At 38.4% G+C, this 18,078-nt stretch overlaps 2 protein-coding genes across 6 annotated transcripts in view; both read left to right on the forward strand.

Annotated features, from left to right (window-relative positions):
* The window catches only part of PAIP1 (poly(A) binding protein interacting protein 1), a 30,046-nt gene extending 18,931 nt beyond the window's left edge, over positions 1-11,115 (forward strand). For all 4 annotated transcript variants that reach the window (XM_025867319.2, XM_025867316.2, XM_025867317.2 and 1 more), the window contains exons 6-11: positions 1,462-1,587; positions 2,853-2,959; positions 3,700-3,817; positions 4,608-4,662; positions 8,276-8,369; positions 10,753-11,115. In XM_025867319.2, the coding sequence (XP_025723104.1) occupies positions 1,462-1,587; positions 2,853-2,959; positions 3,700-3,817; positions 4,608-4,662; positions 8,276-8,369; positions 10,753-10,846 (594 nt within the window). In that variant the 3' untranslated portion in view covers positions 10,847-11,115. The remainder of the gene's footprint in view (positions 1-1,461; positions 1,588-2,852; positions 2,960-3,699; positions 3,818-4,607; positions 4,663-8,275; positions 8,370-10,752) is intronic.
* Positions 11,116-16,888: 5,773 nt separating this feature from the next.
* Positions 16,889-18,078, forward strand: part of CUNH5orf34 (chromosome unknown C5orf34 homolog) — a 37,325-nt gene continuing 36,135 nt past the window's right edge. For both annotated transcript variants that reach the window (XM_025867312.2, XM_025867315.2), the window contains exon 1: positions 16,889-17,204. The gene's annotated coding sequence lies outside the window, so the exon portion shown is untranslated. The remainder of the gene's footprint in view (positions 17,205-18,078) is intronic.

Raw genomic sequence — 18,078 nt, forward strand, 5'->3', positions numbered from 1 at the left:
CAACATTAAGGGTGAAATAAGGCCGGGCAAAGGGAGAGAGAGAAATAGTGCCTCAGGGGCTGCTCACGGTTAGTGCCTGCGTTCTAATGGAACGTCCCTAATGTTTGTTTCTCCTGTTTGCGGGGTGGCTGTTGGGAAGTGGTTACTGGGAATTTTAAAGTCTGTGTACTTTTGGAAAGCCATGGTTTCCATGCAAGTGTAAGCTCTCGAAATACAGATAATACCTTTTTTGAATTCACACATTTCGTCTATTGACTTTCACATGGTGGCTCAAAAGCAGCGTACTCTGCAGAACACAAAGCTTTGAGTTGAAAGGGCGGGGTGGTGGGGGGGGGGAGACACTAGAATATCTAGGGTTCTTTCCACACTAATTCACCCAGGATTGTTTGTCTTGGTGCTATTTTATATATTAATCTTCCACATAAAATGCATTTGTTTGAAGTCTGTAGCTAAACAAATTTGTAAATTGGTGGTATTCTTGGATATATGTTCGTAGGCAACTAAGTGCTGAGTATTACTTTGTAATGGATTTGCTTTTTTATTTTTGTCTTGGACTAGTTAATCCCAGAGATAGGTTATACCTCCTTTAACTTTGATTTGAAAACTTAATCGTAAACACCACTGAAAAGACCCATGAGATCCACCATCAAATGTGCATCTCAGTCAGTGCATCTAAAAGGTCTGTCCAGTCTAGTGCCTAATTTACTATCCCATTTTACCACAGATGGACTTAATTTTTTTTTTTTTTTGCATTGGGATTTTATTTTATTTTATTTTTTTAAGTAGGCACCATGCCCAACGTGGAGCTTGAACTCCCAACCCTGAGATCAAGAGTCACATGCTATGCCAACTGAGCCAGCCAGGTGCCCCTGGATGGACTTAATTTTTTAAAACTTTCATGCATTAATCTTTCAGTTTGATTTTTATATAAGCCAAAATAAGAGCATTCACCTAAAATGTGCTGTAAATGGAGAGTCATTCTAAGAACACAGTTGTTTCCTATGTGGACGTAATGATGCCATGTCTGGGGGGGTGTACAGATGAAGTGTGGCTCCTTAGCCTACAGCTCTTCTGGCTGGAGAGCTACGATACTTAGACGATTCTGACGCAAAACACTATTTTTAAATAGTATAAAAAGAATAATAAAATGCTGCATGTTCCAAAAAAGGTGGTAGCTTAATAGACCAGAGAATGCTTTATGAAGCAGTAATTTATAAAGGAGGCTTCGGTTATCCTGACCATATGTTGTGTGTGATAAATGGAAAATTTTACCTGTAGTTTACTAGTTGTGTTAGAGGTCCTATATACATGGAAAATAGTATAATTTTTGAAGATACAAGAGCACTTCTGATTTTTGTATTGTTTAACTTAAGACACTTATTTTGCCAGGATGTTAGGCCATTTATTTATCTGTTGTAATATTTTCGTATGGTTGCTTTTCATTTTCTTCTGTCCCCAAAGATCAAGGGAACAAATGGACAGGTTACAAGAGCAGATATTCTTCAGGTTGGTCTCCGGGAGTTGCTGAATGCCCTCTTTTCTAATCCTATGGATGACAACTTAATTTGTGCGGTAAAATTACTGAAGGTAGGTTTTACTTATGTTTGTCTTAAAATTCATCTTTCTACCCCATTCGTATATGATTTAGAGGAAGGAAAGTATGTATAGTATGCAGTGAATTCAAGATTAAATTTTTTTCTTTAAGTTAAATGTTGACATTTTGCTTTGCTCTTGAATTTATTGGAAATGCAGTATGTGCTGATTTTAAGTTTTTTTGCGGGGGGGAGAGAGAGTGCATGAGCAGGATCTGGGGGCAGGGGGCAGAGGGAGAGGGACACGCAGACTCCGCACTGAGCTCAGAGCCTGACGTGGGCCTCAGTCTCGGGACCCTGAGATCATGACCTGAGCTAAAATCAAGACTCGGACACTTAACCAACTGAGCCGCCCGTGCTGCCCTGTACTGATTTTTTAAATACGAGAATCCAAATTTAGAAACAAAGAATGGAAGTCCTTCACCCCCATCTCTAAATTTCCTTTCCCATGTATGTATGTGTGCCCTCAAAAAATCTCACTCTTTTTGGCTTGCCTTTTTATTATGTAACAAGTATCTTAGATCTTTGGCACAAAAGATTTACCTCTTTCTGCAGTAACTTCGTTTCTACATGTACAGTTGCTTATGTAGGTTCGATTCCTACACATAGATTTGGCAGGTCAGTGAGCATAGTATACTTTGTTTTGAGAAGTAATGTCAAATTTCCCTTCTAAATGCTAAACAGGTGTATGGTTTGGTTGTTGTCCTACCAACAGTGAGTGAATATACTGCTTTCCCCATATTCTTATCAGTGATGGATATAATCAATCCTGGTTTGTTTTGTCATGGGTAATGAGTAAAAACAAAAATCTTGTTTTGCATTTTCCTGATCACTAGTGAATTTAAGCATTTCTTCATATTTGTTAGCCATTTTTCTCCTATGAATTACCGGTTTATATCCTTACCTCTTTTTTTTCCCCCCGAAGTTTGTATTTTTTTTTTTTAATCCAGAGCTTCTATACTTGTATATTTCAAAAAACGAAAGGTTGATTTAGATTTTATAGCCTAACTTACATGGGGAATATAGCCTATAGTCATTGATACATAAAACCTGTGATTCAGGTTCTGCTTTAATTTCTCTCCATCAGGAAAAATAGAGATTCCTGACTGTTAGATGGCGGAGAATAATTGGGCATATTTAACTTACCAAATTCATTTTGTTCAAAGAATGCTTGAATTGCTACGAATACTTTTTTTTTTTTTTTTTAGAATTTCTATACTTTATTGAATCCCTTATTTTACTGATAACCTGCTTTTTTAGTTGACAGGGTCAGTTTTGGAAGATGCCTGGAAGGAGAAAGGAAAGACTGATATGGAAGAAATCATTCAGAGAATTGAGAATGTTGTCCTAGATGCAAATTGCAGCAGGTGGGTAGCTAGCCAGTAGATCTCAATTTCTTTTTCTGTGGGGCTTGTTTTTTAATCTGTGATGTATGCTATCATCGAAAGAATTGAAATCTTACAGATCTACAGAAATATTTTCCTAAAGGTATAATATTTTAGTTATGGCTTCTGCTCACCTGGCTTTTTTTGTTCAGTTGTGTTTGTAAATTGAAAAAGTTAAGATTTTCCTGTGGTAAGATAGGAGTCCATTGAAAAGTAAAATGATTCAGACTTTAAATTGTTCAATAAATACTTGGGTAAGGTACTATTATAAGTCCAGTTGGAGGCATAAAAATGTGGGATGGGTACTGCCTTTAAGAACCGTATAGTCACAGTTAGATGGAATAATTTTTTTTTTTTTTTTTTAAGATTTTATTTGAAAGAGAGAGAGCGCATGGGCAGGGAGAAGAAGGAGAAGCAGGCTCCCTGCTGAACAGGGCAGGGCACCCGATGTGGGGCTTGATCCCAGAGCCTTGGGACCATGACTTGAGCCAAAGGCAGACACTTAACCGACTGAGCCACCCAGGCACACGAGATGGAAAAACTTTCAAGGCTGCTTTAAAAAAAAAAAAAAAAAATTATGTCAATATAGGAAATGCCTAAAAAATCAAAGCACTTAAATGTACATGTTAAATTTATGAAACATGGTTTTAGGAGTCTGTGGTATTCTAGAACCTAACAACACTTTTTTGGATACCCTTAACTCTTTTTCAACTTGTCTGCAGAGATGTGAAACAGATGCTCTTGAAGCTTGTCGAGCTCCGGTCAAGTAACTGGGGTAGAGTCCACGCAACTTCAACATACAGAGAAGCAACACCTGAAAACGATCCTAATTATTTTATGGTATGCCAGCGTTTACATTTTAAGTTTTGTTTATTGCTTGGATCCAATTTTGGAAATTTCTAGATGAGGTATGTAAAGGTATTCTAAAAAAAAAAAAAGGTATTCTCAGAATTTAATGCCAATAACTCTTTTCATTGGCTTAGGGTCACATGGCAGCCAGCAAAGCAAGCCAGGTAAATAGGAGAAGAAACATGGAGTCCTCTAAGGAAAGAGTGGACTAGAGAAAGATCCATCCAGTGGCAAGGGAAATCGATAAGGCTTGGACTCAGTTGAGTGGGATTGTGGAAAGTTTTTCCAGAGAATTTATAACCAGAGGCCTGCACTTTCACTTTGCATGGTGTAGTAAATTAAGAAAATAAAAGTGATCACCAGGCCAATGATGCCCTGAAGCTCCTGACGTGACCAAACCTAACACAACAATGGAGAAATGCTCCTATAACCCCAGCCATGGAAATTCTTTAAAAAATGGTGGGGGGTGGGGGGAGAACCACAACTAAAAATAAGCTGACACAACGCTAAATCACAGTGCACAACAAAACAGTTCATCACGAGTGTGACAGACTAGACAGCAGGGTTACAGCCACAGGAACTTGAGAGAATAGAATAGAAATCTGAAAACCATAGACTTTCCCAATGAAATGAAAATGGCTATTAGGAAGCTAGTTTTTTGTGCGATCTTGCATTATCAGGTGCAGATGAGTGAGACCTCAGCCATGCTTCGTTAATTAATGTGCTTTAAAAAATCAGTTCTGAAATGCTTACATATTTGTATCACTTTGATTCATCCTAGAATGAACCAACATTTTATACCTCTGACGGTGTTCCTTTCACTGCAGCCGACCCAGGTAGGCTGTCTCACAGTGCTTTGCCCCCCATTGCATGGTAAGCTAGTGAGTTACAGAAAACCATACCCTCACCTGTACAAAGTTGTAACTGTTTGAAGCAGGCATATTGTTCTAAGATACAGGGTAAATGTTTATCTCCTATAGAATATTCTTTATAGGGACAACCGCTTTGAACCATTTCAGGTGGAAAGTCTGACTCTGTATAGTATCTTGTCATCCTGACAATGGTTTTGGAGGAATCCCTTGATTAAATGCAACCATTTTTGTTTTATATTTTCTCTAATATTTCATTTTTATACTGTAAGCTTTCAGGTGGTTAAAATAGAAGGGAAAGATGGTTCTAGTTCACTACATAGAGTACAACGTTTGTTACTATGGGTTAATACTTGCAAATACTAAGAATTAACGGGTTTCATTAATAGTCAGTAGGTCAAAGTTAATTAAAATCTAAATCTCAGCACACTTCCCCTTCCAGAAAAGGGCTGTTTATAGAAAGATTGCTTTAATTGTGATAAATGGGACTGCAGTATGAGCAAGAGAAAATTTTCCCATTTGATAAAAATTATAACCAGCTTATTGTTCGGAATTTTCCCATTTGCTTCCTCTGGCCAGCAGGCACTGACTATCCTGTTTCTCTAAGGAGGTGGAAAGAAGGACTGCTTAACTTTCAACTTTAAATTACAAAACACTCAGAATATAAAAAGCATGTTGGTTCGTTTTAAATGCCAAATAATACTGCACTCAGAGTACGGCACTGGTTATAGGTCCCTACTTGAGGGTGGTTGGGTGGCTCACACTCCTTACTATAGACCGTGCTGTATTCTTCAAGTAGTCCTTGTGCACATGCAGGAGGTTCTTCAGGATGAAGAAGTACAGTTGCTACATTGTAGGTTACCTGCATCTTCTGCTTCACTAAATGTTGCTAACCTGCTTTCCAGTCTGACTATACCACATGATATGCCCCCTGCAGAACATGAGGATTCCTGTTTCTCATCCATGGCAACACTTGTTAGATTGTACCAAATTGTAAACTTTCATTTCCTTACTAGTGATAATGAATTTCTTTTCATGTTTCTATTGACAGTTGTTTTCATTTTAAGAATTTTTTTTTTAAGGAATTTTAAGAATTGCCTATTTGTGTTCTTTGCCCATACTTGTCTTGGATCATTTGTTTCTTAACTGATTTGTAATTCCTTACATAGCCCAGAAAGTGACTCTGAGGTTCTCCCAGTGTATGCTCTCTTTCCATTATGTTTGTCTTGTCCTGTAGAAGCTTGGAGTTTTCATGTCAATGTATCTGTCTTGTTCCTGTTCTCAGTGGCTAAGGTTTCCTTATTACCATCAAACTCCATTTTCTTCTAAAAGTCTTTGTTGCTTTTCATATTTAGGTCTTTAATCCATCTGGCTAATCTTTATGTGATAGATGTAGTAGGAATTAAATATTCCATGTTCTCTTGTCTCAGCAACCAGTGTTGAGTTACCCATCCTCTCTCCTCAGTAAAATGCAGTCCCTCTGATGTGTACCATGTCCGTCCTCTCTAAACTTGTATATTATTCTGTGTCTGTGCATGTGGATCTTTTGTCTGTCTTAATACCAATACCGCAGTCTTAATTACTACTTACTTTAAATCTTGCTATGTCTGGTAAGACAAATTTTCTTAGTCTTCAAAGTTACCTTGAATCGTTTTGGTTCTTTGTTCATCTGTGTCTCATTTGTTTAACCTATTTGTTCTTTTGTCTATAGAAATTTCTAAACATGCTTATTTTTGTTTCACATTTTTGTTCTGTCTTTTAATTCTAATCCTGCTGTTATTTTTGATTATCACATAAAATTTATTTTGATCTTTTTTTAATTGTAATCTGATATTTAATGGTCTTAAACTTTTTTTGGAAAGGATTTCAAACTTACAGAAAAGTTACAAAAGTAAAAATTGTACAAATAACACCCATCCACCCATTACCCACATGTACCTTTTGTTAATGTTTATTCTGTTTGCTTTATCACTTGTTCTGTCCACACTTTTCTAAACCATTTGAAGTTATACATATTGTGGTCCTTTGTGACTGCTCTCATGTTTTAACTGCTCTTTTTGTTTTTCTTTATGAAAACTCCTTGTGGCTTGGGTTGTAGTAACATCTATTCCTGCCAAGGAGCCACAGGGGTAAAACTGATTTGGAACAAGTTCTTATTTCTTGTCGTAGGGTTTTTTATGTGGGTAGTAGAAATTTGAGGTGTAGGCCCATTATTACAAATTTTCTGAGGAACCAGTTTCTTCAGAGTACTGTTGTTTCTACTTCAAACCCAAGAAGAGACCAGCAAGCTTCTTTGCTATCTCTCTTTGCCACCAGAGTGTTTTCCATTTTGTTTTTTTCCGGGTCCACCTTTTGTTTGAGATATCCACCCTTTGAAGGGCCCAGATTTTTGTAGGTAGAGGTGGGCATGGGCATGAATTGCATCTCTGTTTCACATGGGCCCAAGACCTTGCTTTCTGACCTTCTGTAGGTTTTTAATCCAAGCCCCTTTGTTAACTGAGAGCATGTGGTCTGCCAGCCTCCTGGCTGGAGTAGGTATGTATGATTTTCAGTTCCCTTTTTGTTGGTCATCAGGGGACTTGATTTTCTTTTTTCTGAACTCATCTGTGCATTTAAAAGAATGTTTGTCTTATCTGTTACCTCAAGTATTTGTTGCAGGAAGGGTCTACAGTTAAAGTTGTCTCCAGATTGCCAAAATTGGATGTCAAAATATCACCAACCCTTTAAGCTGGAATAAGTTTTATAGAGACTGGCAATCTTGGGGAAAATAGGGTCTAATGTAACTATCCTGTTGAAATTTGAGGAGCTGTTGTTCACAAGAAACCAATTTTAAGGTAACTAGTTTTAATACACACTGATCTGTTTTATTATTCAGAGATCAGTACTCCATATGGACATGCTAATCTTAAAAGATACTCAGTAACTCTGCCTAAGACAGTTGGCAGATGGAGAGCTATAAAATTACCCGTATTGCCTTGGAAGAACCCAACCAAGGGAAAGTTCGTATAGCTGAAACATTTATCAGGTAGCTACCTTCCAGCTGTCTCTGAGGGAAGAAAAGAAAATCCCCTGTGCTTAGAACCTTTGCTAGGTTAGCTAATCTGATTGAGAAACATGGGCCAGTGGCTGTTAGTTGCTAGCCACTAGCTCACTTTACTTCCTCAGGAAAGAGTAAGGGGAACAGAGCCCAGGCTATTTGATTAAAATCCTTCATTGTGGAAGGAAGAACAGGAATATGGAAGAACATGTTCTTTCCCAACAAGTTATATAGATATATATTTTGTCTTATGGAAAGAAGCAGCAGAGAGTATAAGTGGCATACACGGTGGCTGTGGTATATCCCCAGTGGCCTTGATTTGCAACAGGTAATTAGAGGAATGTTAAGATTTATGAGCATGCAGGTGGCAAAAGCAAGCCAGTTAGAATATAAGTTTTGTAAAAGCTATTAAATATGCAACTGGAAGCTTCCTGCTATTTAAACACTGGTTCTACTTAAATGAAAACTATTATTAAAAGTCATTTTTAAGGATAACTGGCCATTTTATGAATTTTGTCAGCATTTTTAAAAATTTTCTTGTAGATTACCAAGAGAAATATCAAGAGTTACTTGAAAGAGAAGACTTTTTTCCAGATTATGAAGAAAATGGGACAGATTTATCAGGGGCTGGTGATCCGTAAGTTCTTCCTAGCTATTAATTTCCTTTTGATATTTCTGTGGCCATAGTTTATAGATGGAGTTTAGATTAGAAAAAGGTAGATGAAGAATGCACATTTTGATTTGATGGTGTTGCAATGGTGTACATGTATTGCTTACCAAAAATTTTCAGGAAATCATACTAGAAAACATAAACTCTGATTCTGAAAATGTATATATATCTGAAGGGGAAAAACTAAAATAGTGGTATACTCAAGTATAGTTCTATAAAATAGATTCAGTTCAGCTCTAATACTGTAAGGTCTTAGGGAAATTCTGTGCCTGTTTTTTCCATCTGTAAAGTAGAAACAGTAGACCCTTCCTTGAGTTCTTTTGAGAACTAAGTGAAAATACATATATACTTAGAACCACCTCCTGGCAGACAGTAAAAGAGTCAGATCTTAGCTGTTTTAAAGGATGAATTAAGATTAAAGAGAATGCTGATAACTATGTAAGTGTTTGGACTAATGGGAAGATGTAAGTTATAGTCCCATTCACATCTCTCAATCCCTACCTGCCATTCTTTGTAATAAAAGAAACTTTTGCTACTCCCTTACCATCAGATTGCATTACACTGAGTTATAGAAGAACCAAGAACTTGTGAGGTTTGGTCCCAGCTCTCTTAACAGTTTATGTGAATTTGGACCACTCAAGTATTCTTCTAAGTGGAGGAGGGAATAAATTAAAACTGACTTAATTTTTTCCACGTCTCATCTCTCATGTATGTTGTAGGTTAAAAAAGTGAATCATTTTTATTCTCTCTCCCATCTAGTGACATTTATAAGTCTGTTTGAGATCTAATGTTACCATATTTTTTTTTTGTTTTTACATACTAGTTTAATTAAAAAAAAAAAAAATAGGGTTGTAAGGACTCAATCCCAATAAGAAAAAGGTTCAACCCTGCTGGGTATATCACTGGAAGTTCAAGCTGTTCTCGGCATTGAATTTCAGGTTGTCCCCTGAAGTTATGCTTGGTAAACATTTCGTGCTCTTGCCCTGATACACTTATGGCCATTTCAACACATGGCCTTGTACTAGAAATGGAGGAACAACGACAGAAGACCCAGCAGCAGTTGGTAGGATTGGCAAGATAGTTTTGTCACATATGTAGGTGAAAAGGATTATTGCGGGGTGGGGAGACATATAGACAACATGTTGTTACAGATAAATCGTGTAGAAAAGGGAAAAGATTTGGAGTCAGATTCTGGCTGTGCCACATATTTAACCCAAATCTGAGAGTATTTACTTAACCTCCTTCCAGAGTCTTTCTTTTATCTCTAAAACGGAGATGATGGGGTGCCTGTCTGGTGCAGTCAGTAGAGCATGTGACTCTTGATTTTAGGGTTGTGAGTTCGAGCCCCTTGTTGGGTGTAGAGATTACTTAAAAAATGGAGGTGATAGTAGTACCTATCTTTTTAAGATGGCTATGGGTATTCAGTAAGAATATGTATATTAAATCTTTAGTGGGCTCTTTAAATTTTCTACCCATACTTAACTGTGGAAAGCTTTGTTTTCCATCATTTTAAACTACCGAATAGTTGGAAAAATTCTGAGATAGATGATCTTGAAGGTAGCTTCTTGTTATGAAAGTGATTCCAGATAAATCAATGTGACTAAATTGCCATTTCAAGAATACCATTTCTGATGTTAAGTAGATATAAAATAGGGGAGCCTGGGTGGCTTAGTCGGTTGAGCCTCTGCCTTCAGCTGAGGTCATATGATCCCAGGATCCTGGGATCAAGCCCTGCATTGGGCTCCTTGCTCAGTGGGGAGCCTGCTTCTCCCTCTCCTGGCCGCTCTCCTTGCTTGTGCTGTCTCTATCAAATGAATAATATCTTTAAAAAAAGTAGACATAAAACTTTGCATTATTAGAGGTGAATGGCATATCTGAAATTATGTTCTAATTATAATGTGATTAAGGTAAGTTTATGAAAATAATATCAGTCTTGAGCCCCCAAATTTATATGTTGAGACTTTGAATTCGCTTTTAGGTTAGGTTAAGAATTTAACCTATGTCGGGCGCCTGACTGCTCAGTCAGAAGAGCATGGGATTCTTGATCTTGGGCTTGTGGGTTTGAGCCCCACATGGGGTGTAGAGATAACTTAAATTTTTTTTAACATACATGTAAAAGTATAACAAGCTTAATTTCAAACAGAAGAGACTCAGAATGCAGTGTGAAAGGTAACTCCTCAGATTAAGCATTTGGTTGTCTGAGGACTGACATATATGTAATTCTGAAAAGTGCTTACCTTCTGTAACAGTCTAAGAAAGTTATATCACCATACTTTTTTGTGTGGCTTAGCATCTTAGATGTTTCTGAATTGAAAAATGTTAAACTTATGAATCTTTACTTCTTTCATAGATACTTGGATGATATTGATGATGAGATGGACCCAGAGATAGAAGAAGCTTATGAAAAGTTTTGTTTGGAATCAGAGCGTAAGCGAAAACAGTAAAGCTAAATTTCAACATATTTTATAAAGCAGTTTAGGTTATGGTGATTTAGCAGAACACAGGAAAACAGGAAAACGTGTCACACTTATACCAAATTAAGGATGTTGAGTTATGTTACTAATGTATGCAACTTTAATTTTGTTTAACACTATCTGCCAAAATAAACTTTATTCCCTATAACTTAAAATGTGTATATATATATAATAGTTTATTATGTACAGTTAATTCCACTGTTTTGGCTGCAATAAAATCGATTTTGAAATAAATGAAATGTTGAAAGTAAATTTTGCTAGTTGGTTAGAAGCTTAACCTTTAAATTCTTTTCTTGAGGGAAAAAGTCTTAGCCTGGAAATATGTATTATTGCAAAATGTAACATCCTTTTTTAGATGAGTATATAGCTTTCATTTAGTTTTACGTTGTCTCAGTGAATTGGGTTTCAAATATGAATCACAATCATGAAAATCTTTAGCACTAAAGTCTTAGAATATATCATTAACTGATTTACATATCCAGATGCTATTTGATACCAAGGGCTTTTAAAATGTCATTAAAAAAAAAAAAAAAAGTCTTAAAACTCCCAACTAAACAACCAGGATTCTTCACTTAGGATTTATTGGAATTGTTCTTCCCCACCCCACCCCTCAACTTCATTACCCAAAAGCCTAGAACATTATTCTGCTTTATTTATATGGCTTTCATTTTTATTTTGTAGTATGAGTTGCATTGACTTTTTTACTAGAGAGTTTTACTAGATCTTTGTCACTCAAGTTTTCACCTGCTTTATAATTGATACACCCTGAGGATCACTTTTCTAATACTTTTACTATAATGCAGTACCACCTCAGCCCTATTTAAAAATATTTGTACCTAATGTCAAAAGCCTTTTTCCAGCTAACTAAAAGTAAAACTTATGTACAAAAGGATTGCTTGTAAATATGCATGTAAATAGTTCTGTTAATAACCCATTGTTTTACATTTGGTACATCTGTGTCTGCTAATACAGTTAGCTTTCTCACTTTTCAGCTTGTTTGTTCAGTCTGGATTAAAGTTAGACTTTGAAAATAAAATTTAAATAGTTTTGTTTTCCTCTAAGTTTTTGGAGTGGTATCCTGATATTTTAAAGAATTTCTGTTCAACTTTGATGTCATAAAATTAAGTGTTTGAAATCAAACTATGCTAGAAGATGTCCTATTCAGTGTGTGTTAAGAATTCAGTAACAAGTCTAATTGGAAAAGTTAAATATAAAACATTAACCTTTAGATTCCTTATTGTAAAAGGGAAGGATATATATAATTGGGGTTTTGGGAACTTGTAATAGGATTCTTTTTTTCAAAATGGCTCCTGTAATGTGGTCGATAATTACTTTAATCTGCAGTTCTCCAAAGACTGTGCTCATTGTAAATCTTGGGGGTGAGGGGGAAGGGGTATGGGGAAGAGGGAGTACATTAGACCAGGGGACAAGTACATGATAACTGAATATACTTTAAACTTCTTGTGGTTGCTTTGTGAATAACCATCCAGCTTTGTCCACTAGCTCGTTGTCACCAATCACTGCTGTACTCAGGATCATTATGTGTTCCAGTTACTAGGGCTGTTTAAATAACCACCCAAATTTAATGTCTTCAAACAATAAGCATTTTATTATGCTCATGAGTTCTGTGGTTCAGGGATTTGGACAGGGCACGGCTTTTTTCTATTCTGCAGTGTTTGAAGCCTCAGCTGGGAAAACTAAGGACTGGAGGTGGTTCAAATGGCTGGGAGCTGTAATCATCTGAAGTCTTCTTCACTCACATGGCTGACTGGGCCGAGATGACTTGAAGCTATCACTTGGCAAGACCCACCTACACATGGCCTGTCCATGTGGCCTGGACTTTTCACAAACATGGCAGCTGGATTTTGGAGGGGGCATTGTAGAAGACTCAGGAAGAAGCTGCATTTGGAAGCTGCACACAGCATTAACTTCCATTACAGTCTTAGTTCTGAGTCCCTAAAGCCATATCAAATATTAGGCCATCAGGAAATGTGTGGATATGTTTTAAAAAACTGCAACGGTATATCCTGAAAGGAAGAGCCGGCCCTGTGCTACAATTGTTGGCTGTATCTTCAACAGAAACATGGGTCCTAAGTCTCTTGAAAGGATTAATAGTACAAGTCTCCAGTGAGCAAGAATGCACAGGTGCTAGTGCAGGTCATAGGCCTGTGTTCTGGTAACAAAGTACAAATGCTGGTTTGTACAAAATCTGGCACTTGTGTCATCAACTCATACCTTCTGTCTTTATGTTGTCCGTGCCCTCCCAGCCAAAGACTACCAGGAATATACATGTACCTGAACAGGCTGGGCTTAGTACTTTTGCACTAAAGCAGAATACACATATGGGGAACTGTGGGGTGTGTCAGTAAGAGGGTATTAGAACCCATTATAATAGGGTTTTTGCTTTGGTTGGATAGTTTGGGAGCGGGTCCAAGAAACTGGAGGTTCACCCTAGATTGGAAATTGTCAGAAAGGGGCAATTCCATGATTAGGTATTTCATTAAGTCTTATCTATAGAAGAACAGATGGATCTGGAGGAAGTTCTTATTTAAGAAAATATCAGTCATGTTTAACAAGAGAAGATGACACATGGTATGAAAGAGTAAAAACCTGTTCAGGACTGAAGGACTGAAAATCAGTTCTCATTGGGGGGTAGGGGTGGGGGGTGTACCCTTGCTGTTATTCTGGTTGGGAGGACAAACAGATAAAGCTAGCTACAAAGTTAACAGGACACATTTTTCCCAAAGCCATGCAATTATAAACTGCCATCATGACCCCTTTGTAGGACTGCTGCTTTGTTGTCTTCAGACCTGCTTTGCTATCCCACCCATCTATTACTGGGGATACCCAATTATTAAACAGCCGTCACCTCATAACCACACCAATCCCTAGTCAATTCCTGCTTCTAATCTTGCTTCAGAAGCAGCATCCAACTCAGAACAGGTATCCCTTTAGAATCTCAGATTCCTTCAGCAGGAATCCAAATTTTACCGAAGTGGGTGCCCTCCTCCTTCCTCTTGTGTACCATGCCATTCGTGTTTTCCGTGGAGTTTCCTCCCTTGCTTACAAGTCAATAAGATTTTGTCAGACTGCAGGCTTTAACCTGGTGGTCTTCGGCTGACTAGACTTTAGTAGATGTGAATAATTTTAGGTCATGTATACTAGGTCATGTTTTGTGTCAGCCTGGCAAAACAACCCTGGATGGACCCAACACTGTTGTTTCAACCAGGCAGCTGGAGGTCCTATTTCTGGTAGGTTTGTACCAGTGTCAACTCCTAATCGCCACCTAAGCTATCAGCACTGCCAGTAATCCTGCTGTGTTTATTACCTTGCTTATTTCAAACCACTGTCTTTGTTTCTCATCCCCTAATGACTTGCTTAACAAGAAATCAGGCAAATGTACACAAATGCCTCTGCATTCATTTCATCCCTCCTCTTGTACAGGAAGTAGCCCTCCTGTTAAAGGCCAGTTATTCCACATGTGCTCAAATCCCATGCCCTCACTCTCTCATGAACTCTGTTGTTACTTGGTCTGTATTTTTTCTTTTTTAAATCTCTCCATTGGCCCTTTGCATGAGCTGTTGAACATGTAATTCCTCTCATCAGGAGAAATCTGGCCCTCACATTTCTGTATAGTTCTATCTGCTTCCTAGCCAGATTCAAATGTCCCATATTTGTTTTCCATTTCCTTCCTATTTGCTCTTCAGACCTATAGCTTCTGCTGCCACTATATACAATAGCTCTTATTAGAGCCACCAATGACATCTCTGCCACTAAATCCAGTAGAAATTTGATTCTTTAGCTTGTTCTCTAGGCAATATCTGACAGTATCAAGGGACACCAAAATTGAAAACCTCTAGGCATCTGGAATAGAATAGCTGCCTTTCTGGCTGTTCCTCAGTGTTTGTGGGATTCTCTTCCCTTTAATCTTAAGTATTGGTGTTCCTCAAAGCTCAGTCAACATTTTCTTCTCATGTCACTGTATCCTTGGACTATTTAATCCTCTCCTAAAGCTTCAGTTAGCAGCTATCAACACTGACCTCCAGATTTATTTCTAATCTGTTTCTAGACCTTGCTAACGTATTTGCACTAGGAAGACACAAAATTGAAGTCCTGCTATTCCCTAAATTTTCTTGCATCCATCTTACTGATGACACTGCCCCCATCCACTTCAGTCAGAACTCAACTATTTTTAAGTCCTGTTCAGTCATCCCCAAGACTATTGAACTGATGTAAATATTTCTTGGAGCTGTGCTCTCCATCCTTACTGTCTAATCTTGTGTCTGAAATGCCATATCTCCCATCACGTTTTCAAGAGACTACTGGGCTCCCCACATCTGCTCTTGCATCCTACAATCCATTCTTCACTCAGCCCTTCCAGGGATCTTTCTAAAATACAAATAGCATCACAAAACCCCTTAGTCGTAGATGGTTTGCAGATAGGAGGTCCTTAGTCATTAGAGAGGAAAAAGGTGGGAGCGGGATAGGACCTAAGTTAACAGTGTGTAATAGAAATTGATGTTAGTGATCAATGAAAACGGCATCTGAGGGTGACTTTATGATCTACATAAGATTGAGGTCAGTTTGTTTATCAGACGTTCAAAAATGGAGATGAATTTAAGGAGTTAGATTTATTCCCATTCCTTGGTGCTGCCACCTTTGCTTAAAAAGCCCTTGATTATCAACAACAGCCGTATTATGGAGAGAGCCCAAACGTCCATCGACTGATGAGTGGATAAAGAAGGTGTGGTATGTATATACAATGCAATGTTACTCAGCCATCAAAAAGAATGAAATCTTGTCATTTGCAATGATGTGGTTGGAGCTAGAGCGTATTATGCTAAGTGAAATAAGAGAAAAACAAATTACCATATATCATATATGAAATTTAAGACAGAAAACAGATGAATATATGGGAAGTGGGAATAAAAAAAAGGAGGGGGGGGGAAGAAAAGGAGAGACAAGCCCTAAGAGACTCTTAAGGATAGAGAACAAATTGAGGGTTGATGGAGGGAGGTGGGTGGGGGATGGGCTAGATGGGTGATGGGTATTAAAGAGGGTAGGGGTGTTGTATATAAGTGATGAATCACCGAATTCTACTCTAGAACCAATATTGCACTGTTAAGTAAAAATCTAAAAAAAAGCCCTTGTAATAGTTTACCATCGCTTTTAAGATAAAGTCCATCATTCATAAATCCATAATGATCTGGCCCTTGCCTATCTCTAAGCCCCCATTCAGGCTTCTTGCTCCTAAAAGCCTCTCTCTCCTCTTCAATCATTCTTAAATCAAACTGGCCTTTCGAAGGGGACAAGATCTTTCCTTTAGGCCTCAGGGCCTTAACACAGGCTGTTAGCTCTGCTTGAAACACTTTTTCCACATTGTACTTGGCTAACATACTTACCCTTTGGATTTCAGTGGAAATTGTCCACTACATGCTCTCACAGACCTCAGACCTCTGTATTTTAGTTTAGGAATATTTAACCACTACTGTGACCAAATTACTGTCTACTTTCTTTCCAGTTAATCTCCAGACCCCATCCTCGACCCTGGGTCTCATTCCCTGCTTAATCCCCAGGGTGCCAAGCACATAGTAAGTTCCCTATAAATACTTACAATAAATTTAGCAGCCACGCTACTTGCTATTTTAGAAAAAAAGTGCAGATACACGATACCAAATTAGGAAAAGAGGTCTCTATCTTTGTCCAAGTTTTTGGTTTTTTTTTTTTACAGCTTTATTAAGGTATAATTGCTGTTTAGATTATTTAAATACGCGTTACTCCACTAACAGCTCTTGGCTGAACTGCCCTACAAGGACGAATCACAGCTAGGTCGGACCGGTCCCAACCTGAGCATCGGAAGTAAAGATCAAGAAGGAAGCAACCACGTTCAGGACAGGGAAAGCCCGCCTCCCTTACTTCCGGTCCCGCCCTTCGCGAGGAGCGCGACGGAGATTGGCGCCCGGAGCGGAGGGCGCGGACTGGGCGGGACTTCCGGTCTTTTTCCAGAGAGGAAAGACGCTTCCCCAGGTTGCGGGAAGATTTGAATTGCTGTTGATTTCCTGTGTTTTCTTTGTGGGTTCATAGTTGGCGCTGCCGCCTCTCTCCCGCTACCCTGACACGATGGACGTCTCGGCCCGAACACTCTCTCTGTGACCTTATTCCTCTGCGGCTGTGATTGTTTTCTCTCATCAAGAAACATCACCGTTGGTAGTTTGTCAAATTCAAGAAATATCCCTGGAGAAGCGGTCGTGGGCAGGCTTCAAGCATTTTGGCAAATTAAAGGGGCCTTTGGCCTCATTTCCAGGAATTTTCGTCTCAGAACTGCCGTGTGAGTCCAAGACGTTGGTTATTGTTTTGGTGAGGCTTTTTCTGTAACTAGATACTGCCATTTGGAAGAATGAGGTCCCATTGATGTCAAGTACAGGCTTGTGGCTTTTGATCGTTAAACACTCTGACGTAATGTACTGGGTGGTGAAAACAAACAGGAATACGACAGTAGAGATGAGGCTGAAATGTGGGTTGGAGCCGGATTATGTTTTTTTAATAATATGCCGGGATCTTTAGATATTCCACAGTTTCTTGTGTCTGCTTGTTGTTGAATAAATAATGATTATATCTCTGTAAACTTTAAAAAAAATTTTTTTAAACAGATTTTATTTATTTGACAGAGAGCGAGCGAGCACAAGCAGGGGGAGTGGCAGGCAGAGGCAGAGGGAGAGGCAGGCTCCCCGCTGGGCAGGGAGTCCGACGCGGGCCTCTATCCCAGGACCCCGGGATCATGACCCGAGAGCGGAAGGCAGTTACTTAACCAACTCAGCCACCCAGGCTCCCCCCTTTTTTTTAAATTAAAAACTTGGCCAAACATAGAGACATTTTCCTAATTGGCCATCAGAAAAGACAAGTTTTCCGACGTTTTTTTTTTCTGAAATAGCAAGTAGATATCTGAGATTTATATGTATATGTGTGTGTATGCAGTATAAATACATTTATTGCTATGAATATTTATTGCTTGTGACATGAACAAGCACGTAAACAAGTGATGTAAAGTGGTTGGTATTGTCCAGATTGTGGAAAGTTACCTATAACAGCAATACTGGAAATGGAGAGGGAAGAAACTGAAGAAGGTTCCAGATAGGTGCAGAAACGGAGGGGAGAGTTGATGGACGGAAATGGAAAAGGAGCCAGGTTCATAAAAGAAACCT

The sequence above is a fragment of the Callorhinus ursinus genome, unplaced genomic scaffold (genome assembly GCF_003265705.2).
Source record: "Callorhinus ursinus isolate GAN/ISIS: 27379988/994484 unplaced genomic scaffold, GSC_fseal_2.0 scaffold3, whole genome shotgun sequence".
Lineage (NCBI taxonomy): Eukaryota > Metazoa > Chordata > Mammalia > Carnivora > Otariidae > Callorhinus > Callorhinus ursinus.